This window comes from Toxorhynchites rutilus, chromosome 3, assembly GCF_029784135.1.
Source record: "Toxorhynchites rutilus septentrionalis strain SRP chromosome 3, ASM2978413v1, whole genome shotgun sequence".
Classification (NCBI taxonomy): Eukaryota; Metazoa; Arthropoda; class Insecta; order Diptera; family Culicidae; genus Toxorhynchites; species Toxorhynchites rutilus.
The window spans coordinates 233,843,890-233,852,874 of NC_073746.1; the positions used below are offsets into that span (position 1 = coordinate 233,843,890).

At 42.3% G+C, this 8,985-nt stretch overlaps 1 protein-coding gene across 1 annotated transcript in view; it reads left to right on the forward strand.

The window, feature by feature from the left end:
- Window positions 1–6,393, forward strand: part of LOC129778620 (probable sulfoacetate transporter SauU) — a 42,193-nt gene extending 35,800 nt beyond the window's left edge. Inside the window, exons 2-4 of the mRNA XM_055785643.1 lie at window positions 396–668; window positions 4,707–5,608; window positions 5,665–6,393. Coding sequence (XP_055641618.1) covers window positions 442–668; window positions 4,707–5,608; window positions 5,665–6,065 — 1,530 coding nt within the window. The 5' untranslated portion in view covers window positions 396–441 and the 3' untranslated portion in view covers window positions 6,066–6,393. The remainder of the gene's footprint in view (window positions 1–395; window positions 669–4,706; window positions 5,609–5,664) is intronic.
- The last annotated feature ends 2,592 nt before the right edge of the window (window positions 6,394–8,985 follow it).

The following is an 8,985-nucleotide window of genomic DNA, read 5'->3' on the forward strand; positions in this document are numbered from 1 at the left end:
ACGCGCGAATCGCGGGTATCCCACTTCATCTGATTGTTTCCATAAATAAGTAGTAGAATGGTGAACGATCGCTGGCGCATCATGTATCAAAGACGGTCGGTAATTAAATCATTTGCAGCGATTTAAACAGTCACCTGCAAGTAACTATTAATAAGATATGGTCACACCAATAGAAGATGCCTCGCGTGAGTTGCTATGAAAAGGAATATGTAATCAGAATTATTAACTCCGCTTTATTATCTCACAACAGACAATCACATAAAATATTGAATAGAAACGCTACTGATCGATTGTCAACTTTAAACATATTGGATAACCATCTGTGTGGTTGATTTTTTATGAAAACGTCATCAGAGATTGCTAAAATTAAATCCGATCTTCTTCTCCGCTTCTAGGTAGCATCGCTTTTAAGGCACGTGTGGTACGAACAGACGGGACAACATGCAGCCTCTGGTGGAAAAGCTAAGATTTCTCTACAAACCATACGTCCTGGCGGTACTGACAATCGGATACATAGCAGGAGAGCTTGGACACTATCTGATCGGTGTTACATCAAAAGCCACGGCTATACAGCTGGATTATGGAGACCGCGCCTGTCAGCAGAACCACACTGAAGTTCACCGCCATTTGCTACCACAGCAATGTGCCGACATCGACCTTGAGCATGAGTAAGTCATCTGTTAGTTTCTTTCGTAAATCATGTTTGATACACAATCTTATTTTAAATCTCCTAAAAACCAATTGAATTAAACACACAAAAACATTTTTTTGAAACAATTGACTATTTGTTTGAGTAATCCCTTACTAGTAAGTCTGAGGTGGTTTCGAATCTCGTTTAGAAATTTCACCAGACGAAGCACAGTTTCAGATGGAACTTTGGGATTTCTTTTTGTTTGAGATAATTCGCTCTAAATTTGTCCAACACTATTTTGATTTTTTTGTTACGTTAAGCAAAAGACTGTGGTGCTATCATCAGACATAAACACGATTTTAGCTTCCCCCTACCCTTACGTGGACAAGCATGGACACTAACTATACCTCTCCCCTATTAATCACGTGGTCATCCTAACATTTCTAATTACTCAATCACGGAAATGATTATATTGCGCCTACCATTTTAGGAATTTGATTAATCGACGTAAATTATTCGTTCGCTTCGATTATTGGTTGTGCAGTATTCGTTCGATTAATAATCGATTTCTGTAGCATTCGATTATTCGATTTGTAGTATTCGATTAATCGAACGATTATCGGGGATCACTATCTCCGTTAACAAAGGAAAAGAAGAAGAACGAAGGGGAATATTTGCCTACAGTGCCTATAAAGACTGGATCTCGCTGAGGCAAGCTTAGACGCGAATAAACTGCAAAGTTTAAAGCCTCTTAAAAACAAAGAATTGAATTGAGGCAAACGTTCATTCTTCGTAAAGACACCGACTGGACAACACCGTTGCTGGGCGAGCTGGATGGCGAGGGATCGAGTGCCTTTCTTAAAGCAATTGGCGTGGACGCGATCAAGTTACTCACTCGCATCGCATTGCAATCATTGCATCAAACTGATGCCATTGCATTAATGTTTTGAGCTACACAATTGTGTGGGGAATCATCAAGTTAGGTTATCGTCGGCTCACTAAGAAAATAATTGTTCTGGAATTATGCCTCTGATTTGGTTTCGCATGGCGGTAGCAAAACTCTTTCCACCAAGGCTAACAGCTAAGCTAAAACAGCTAACAGCTAATCTAGACAGGCAATATTAATAGAAAAGGCTGTTGAGAAGAGCGCAAAACGGAGATAAGTGTGTGTATATTTAGATGCTTCAAGCCATCGATATATGGATATTTGTGTGCGTACGTGCGTGCTTCATAACACGTACGTAAAAATAGTACACCTTAGAGGCGAATGAACTTCAAAGTTTAAAGCCTCTTAAAAACAAAAAAAGAAGAAGTAGTACATCTTCGCTACGCTGAAACCCCATTTGTATCTGCTCCCGTTTGCATTGGTGGTGCAAATTATGCAGCCGTAATGATAAATTTAAACAAGGAGGAAAGATAGTGGGAGGGAAATATTTGCGCTAGGGTATTAGTAATGAATTTCTGCTGAGGAAAATATTCAGCAATGCTACTCTTTTCGAAGTTGTTGAGATTAACTGAAAGAGATTATTTCGTTTATATTTCTAGTAGCTTTCAGCCACCAATGTATGGCTCTGTATGCATGCTATAACAAACGCTTGTTTGGCGCTTGATTTAATATAAGTATTAATATAAGCCTAAGTCAGATAAATCTATGACTACAGAAATATATTATAGATAAAAATAGCTTTTTCTCCTTTGTTGCCACGTTGTCCGGAACATTATTTATAGAGGGTTGTAATAACTTTATAGCTAGGTGATGTATATTGAGTATCATATGACCATGAGTGCTCTCTTGGGAAGTTCGTAGTGTAGTGAATTGATCTCATTGGGTGCTAAGTTCTGCTTATGGCATGTGCATTCGAGGAAGTGAAGCGGGTTTCTTAGGAAGACATATATGGGGAGCATAATATTAAGATCGCGACTACTCAAGCTATCATAATCTGATATGCGTGAGTATACCCCTCCGATCTCCAAATCAGCAGCCAGTCAAATTCAATATTGCATTTTTACATAACCAAAAACATGCTCGATATTATGACATCCTGGACCACAATTACATAAATTGTTAGTAACAAGACCTACATGATAAAAACGTGAATCGAGCACGAATTGATTGGGCAACATACTATACAAAAACCGATAGAAGCCTATTATCGGTAAATAACGAATAATTCATTATACGCATCAACTCACATTGTGAGCCAACGCCCGAATTTAGGCAAAATAATTGCTCGTTGCGTCGGAGAGGAAAGCGAGTGGTTAGTGCAATCGAAGGAAATCATACCCATTTTAATCGTCAAATTGTGCACTTTTTTTACTTTACACAACATATGTTGCAATAACGATTTTGGGTAAGATAAGACTCTCAATGAATCGTTACATTTTTCTTAGTGTGACCCCCCTAAATAGAAATCAAAGACATAGTCCTATGTCAATAATTAATAATCAATATGACCCCCATTTGGTCTCGATAAGCAACTAACAACGCTTTGGCATACTCTCCGCGAGGTTTTTGAAGTGTTGGGGGTCCAGCTCATTCCAAGCCTTCTTCAACACAGTTTTGCTTGTTCGTAACATCAGTTTGTACACCTCATTGTCTAAAACCGCCCATAAATTCTCAATACGATTCATGTCGGGACTTTGGAGTTGGCACACGATTGTCACTTTTTCTTGTTAAACAGCTCGAACTTGTCCTCCGACCAAATAACGCACTCCCAGAACTCCAGCATATGTTGACATGGTCCCTCGCAAACTGAAGTCATTTTTTTTGTTTTTCTTCCCGGATGATTAGCGTGGCCGTTCTTGCATCAGTCGTACGTTTCGGTCCTCTCCAGGGACGCTGCCGAGTAACTGATGCTTCCGACTTAACAGTTGGACCGCACCACGGCTTACCCCATACTTCTCAGCAATGTTTCGTTGAGACTCCTTACGCTGGAAGTCACGCACAGTTAAATTTCGGACCTGTGCTGAGATTTGCTTTCTATCCATTTTCTGAAAGCTTCCTCAGTGTCAAAAACAAGTCACTGCATTCGAAATGTTGATGACTAAATGATGACTAAACAGCTACGAAAATTAAGTTTCGAGCATCGCTGAGCAACAAAATCACCTACCGTCTCACAATATATACCGAACGATGATCTAAAATTAATTAGGCCCTCAAAAGTATCGAATTTCCAAAGTTTTCCGACTATAGCACTCAAATTCCATTAGCATAATTTTACACAGAAAAACTCCTGTTTACTGACCGATTCTGTTTTGTTGTTTGTTTTGACAATAAAGCGACTAGAGGCATAACGGTTCATTTCATTGAGCGACTCAGAGCCGCTCGTTCATTGAAACGAGCCGGCTCATTTGCGCGGCTCTTTTTTGAACCGAGGGTCTTTTTTGAGCCGAGGCTTTTTCTTGAACAGCGGCTTTTTTTGAGCCGAGGCTTTTTCTTGAACAGCGGCTTTTTTTGAGCCGAGACTCTTTCAAAAAGCGGTTCTTTTTTGAGCCGCGGTTCGTTTGTAAAGCACTGTGGTTCGCACGCTCGTTCTGACGAACCGGCTCAAATGAGCGGCTCGTGAGCGCTCGCTCATCTCTAAAAGCGACTTCTCGAAATATAAGAAATGACAAGTTTGTACAGGAGACATCGGAAAAATTGCTTCTCACTGAATAAACAGGGGGTGTCGGTTTTGAGTAATATGCGTTAGAAAACTTTTAATGAATAACGATTTTTCGTAGAGTGACCCCCCATAATAGAAATCAAAGACATAGTCCTATGTCAATGATTCCCCCTATACAAACTATGATTTTGCGCGCGAGTACAGGAGGGTTAACTCAGTTTTTGGTCACTCCTTTTTTTTAATACATTCTTGACTTTTAGCTTTGAATGAAGTCGAATGAACTGCAAAGTTTAAAGCCACTTAAAAACAAAGAATGGAATGGAATGGCTTAGAATAACCTAAAATACTATTTCATTTGTCATGTTTCTTTTTCTCTTATACATCTTGCCAAATCATGCCTCGCTGATCTTAAATCACTATCTTTTGTTACACCTCTAATGCTTATTCAAAACTCCTTCCATCCGTTACAGATGCCATCAGCAACACCTCAACGGAACCGTTTACTGCGAGTGGAATTACAACGGTTTGGGCCTAGACTACCAGCTCATGGCTGGTCCCAGTTTCATTGTCGTGTTCACGGTGATGGGTGTGGTGCTGGGATTTGCTGCCGATAGATTCAACCGAGTTCGTATGTTGTTCATTTGTACGCTTGTATTTGGCGTAGCCATACTACTTCAAGGAACTGTCACCGCCTATTGGCAACTGATCCTGTTACGTATGGTGATGGCCGCGGGAGAATCAGGATGCAACCCATTGGCCACTGGCATCATGTCAGACATCTTCCCAGAGAGCAAACGAGCCCTGGTGATGGCTATCTTCAACTGGGGAATCTACGGTGGATATGGCATTGCATTCCCCGTGGGTCGCTACATCACCAAGCTAAACCTGTGGGACCTAGGGTGGCGCGTGTGCTATTACGGAACAGGAGTGCTAGCACTGATCATGGCCGTCCTGACTGGTACCACCCTGAAAGAACCGGAGCGTCAAAGTATCGGCGAGGAAACGACCGGCAAAGCTAAGGTGTCCCTCGTGAAAGTGTTATTGCAGCCACGTGTGGTCCTGCTGATGATCGCAGCGTCGATTCGCCATTGCGGTGGAATGACTTTCGCCTACAACGCTGATCTGTACTACAACATCTACTTCCCGGATGTGGATCTTGGCTGGTGGTTATTCGCTGTGACAATTGGTATTGGCAGCATCGGCGTGGTTATCGGTGGAGTCGTGTCGGACAAGTTTGTAGCGAAAATGGGAATCCGATCTCGCGTTGCCTGTCTTGCTATCAGTCAGCTGGTTGCCACGCCGTTCGCCTTCGGATCGGTTTACTTCGATCCTCTGTGGGCAATGATCACACTTGGAATAAGTTACTTTTTCGGTAAGTGGTATATGCAAGGAATAACGAAAAAAAAATTAAAATTTACTTTTTTACAGCTGAAATGTGGTTCGGAATCGTGTTCGCCGTACTGGTTGAAATTGTCCCACTGCATATGCGTTCCACAATCGTGGGGGTGTTTTTGTTCGTGATGAACAATATCGGGGGAAATCTGCCTATCCTCGTCGACCCACTTGCCAAAGCTATCGGTTATCGAGGATCGATCATGCTATTCTATGCTGGCTTCTATGGTATCAGCACTCTTCTGTTCTTCATCACAATGTTCTTTATGGAGGGTGCCAAACCACAACCAGTGGTAGAGGAGCATCGAAGCCAGGTCGAAATGGGCCACGAAAACAGCACATTCCAACCGGATGACTTCATCAACGGCATTGGAGGACGTAAAAGCAACGGACTCAACGTCTCAGGTGTACGGGGGCCTGAGAACAGCAGATTGTAGGGCGGTACAGTTGGTCAAACATCGAATTTGTGAGAAAAAAATACGATGCACAATCTACCCGAACGAAAGAGTAAAACGCAAAACCAGAACAAATGAATTCGTCAAGCAGGAATCTCGATTGTAACATACATTTTCCCAATGTGAGAGCTTCTTCCGACCGGGAAAAAAGAATCTCATATTCCATTCTCTCAACGTAGTACCTCGTACGGTTTTAATAGTTAGCTCGAGAAACACAATAGTACTTGATGTAGAATAAGATAGAGTTGATTTTATTTATAAAAACGCTAAGTTAATGTAAATGTGAATAAAATTCAGTTTTTATGAAGAAGAAAAACCAAACACCAACATTATTTTAAAATAAGACAATCTGATATCGCATGAAGCATGGAATTCTTCAGCAAACTTTTTCTTAAAAAAAGCTTGAAAGTTACATTCCTCATGTCAAACAAACCCTTCTCCTATTCAGCTCGACCAATGACGTGAGATGGATCGAGTCACAGTATTTCCGAAGACGAATAGCGGGACTATAATTGTCATTAGATGAGATTTGAAGTTGTGTTCTATTTGTCATCGACTCGGGCATAAACGAACGAACAGGTAATGTAAGGGTGGGTTTAGACTAGTGATATATTCATGTGAAGAAATATGATGAGATTTATAGAAATCGCATCAACCGTTTACACTACAAGGTGCTACTGACACTCGACCGCAACGGTTATGTTTTTAGCGCCATTCTAAAAGAGAACAATAGCAATAGAAGTTTTATCCTGCTACCGAATGCAAAGCTTTTTTCAAAGCTAATTTCGGTCCTAAATAAAGCGTTTCTTACAGCAACAGTTGTACGGATACCAGGAAAGGAGGAAGCAGCCGAGAAGCCCCCAACAGCCATTCAGGAAGTTGGTTCGGTCGGATTGGCCACTTTGACCGGCAGTTTTCACTGCCCCTTGCGTGTCCCGCTGTTTGCACCCGTCTCATCAACATCGTTTTCCTGCCAGTGACGCGCGATTTTGGCGCAATTTCTGCTTCAACCACCAGCAACTCAGGAGGTGTGAAAGGAGGTCTTCTTCGCTTCGTCGCTTCGAACCGCTGCGGCGATTGCCCTGCCGTCGGCGGTATCCGGTCCCTTCCCCGCTACCCCACTACCATTAGGTGGTGAATTCGGAGTGGTTCTTCGGTACGATCAGTGAGTGATAAAAACCTTTTCATTATCAGGAGTTAGAAAGTACAGGACGCCCAGAGGGCATAGGTTAGATAATTTCTAAAACTTATCCCAAGATTTCCATAAGTGATTGCAATTTCTCAAGTGACATTTATTCAGTGATAGGTTTGCAGCAAGTGTTTTTCAGCCAGTGAATTTATCCGCAAGTGTTTTTTCCGCCAAGTGATTTCGGTGTTAGTTTTTGTAACTGCGTTTGCATTGTCCCCCGCCGTTACTGTCCTCCGCCGTTTTCGTCCCCCGTCGCACGTCGTATATTCTACCTTGGTTTGTGAATATTTTTCCGCGCCTGGCTGTATTTCGATATAACCAGGCCCCGATCATGGCTTCCAGCAGCTCCGGCGCCGGAAGGCCAACCAATATTTATAATGGTGTTCCAACCACTCGTACCTCGCCCAGATGGGCTGACCCTTTTGGTGGCAATTTACAAATCTTACTTTTGAGAGCCACTGAAGGCAATCTTCTTCCATCGAATCCTAAGATTTGACCCAGTCATGAAGGAAAGAGTTCCTACTTCTACCATGATCCTTACCATTAACGGAACAGTTATCCCTGAAGCAATTAACTTCGGATTCCTCCGTGCCCCAACCAGAAATTTTTATCCAAACCCGATGCAATGCTTCGGATGCTTCGCTTTCGGCCACACTTCCAAAAAGTGCGCTAAAAACATCCAACTTTGTCGTAACTGCGGTGTAGCCCACCCCGAACTTAACACAAATACTAATGATAAAGACAAAATCAAACATTTTATTTGCAATGCACCTGCCTCTTGTGTGAACTGCAAGGGAAATCACGCCTCAACCAGTAGGAAGTGCCCAGCGTGGATCGCAGAGGATAACATCACCAGAGTCCGAATTGACCAAGGTGTGTCTTATAAGGAAGCTAAATCCATTTTTGAGAACAAAAATGGTCCTTCCTTTGCTAGTAAGCTACAAGAAAGAATAGAAAAGAATACTGGTTGTTCTCAATGCAAGTGCAACTGCACTCAGGCTAAGCCAATTTCTTCTGTAAAAGCAGTTCAAACCCCGTCCAGTAATCCACAGGAATCGGAACTCAGCACCTCCTCGTCAGATTCAGAATCCGACCCAGATATTTCAATGGAAATTGAAACAACCCCCTCCAACAAGAGGAAGAATACTAACAAAAGGCCAACCATCCAACGAATCCAAACCATCCACTTCCCTCCAACCATCCACTTCCCCCAACCATCCACTTCATTCCAACCAACCACCGCATCCAAAACTAAAACCTCCAACCAATCCAACCATTCAAACAAACCCACCCCACTTGCCAACAAACAAATTTCTAACGTTTCCAAAAATGATCCTAGACTAAAGAACAGATCCGGCAAATCTACCCATTCCTAATCTCATACCCTTCTCCCATCTTCGAACCCCTATTTACTTACCTCAGCCCACTTACCTTTTTCTCATTTTTAAAATTCACTCCTCTAGCTAGTAACAGCAACCCTTCGTCCTGTAACCAAACACCCAACCGAAACCTTGCTATTCAATGGAACTTGCGTGGGCTATCCACTTCCATGAACGAAATTAAGCTAATGTTAGCTGAGGAACAACATCTCCCACTAGCACTGGCTTTTCAAGAAGCTAAAAAAATCAATGTATCGCTCTTAGAGCGGGCGTTTAGCGGCAAATTTTCATGGTATTTTAAGGAAGGGCCATCCTCGGGGCTTTTTGGAGCCTG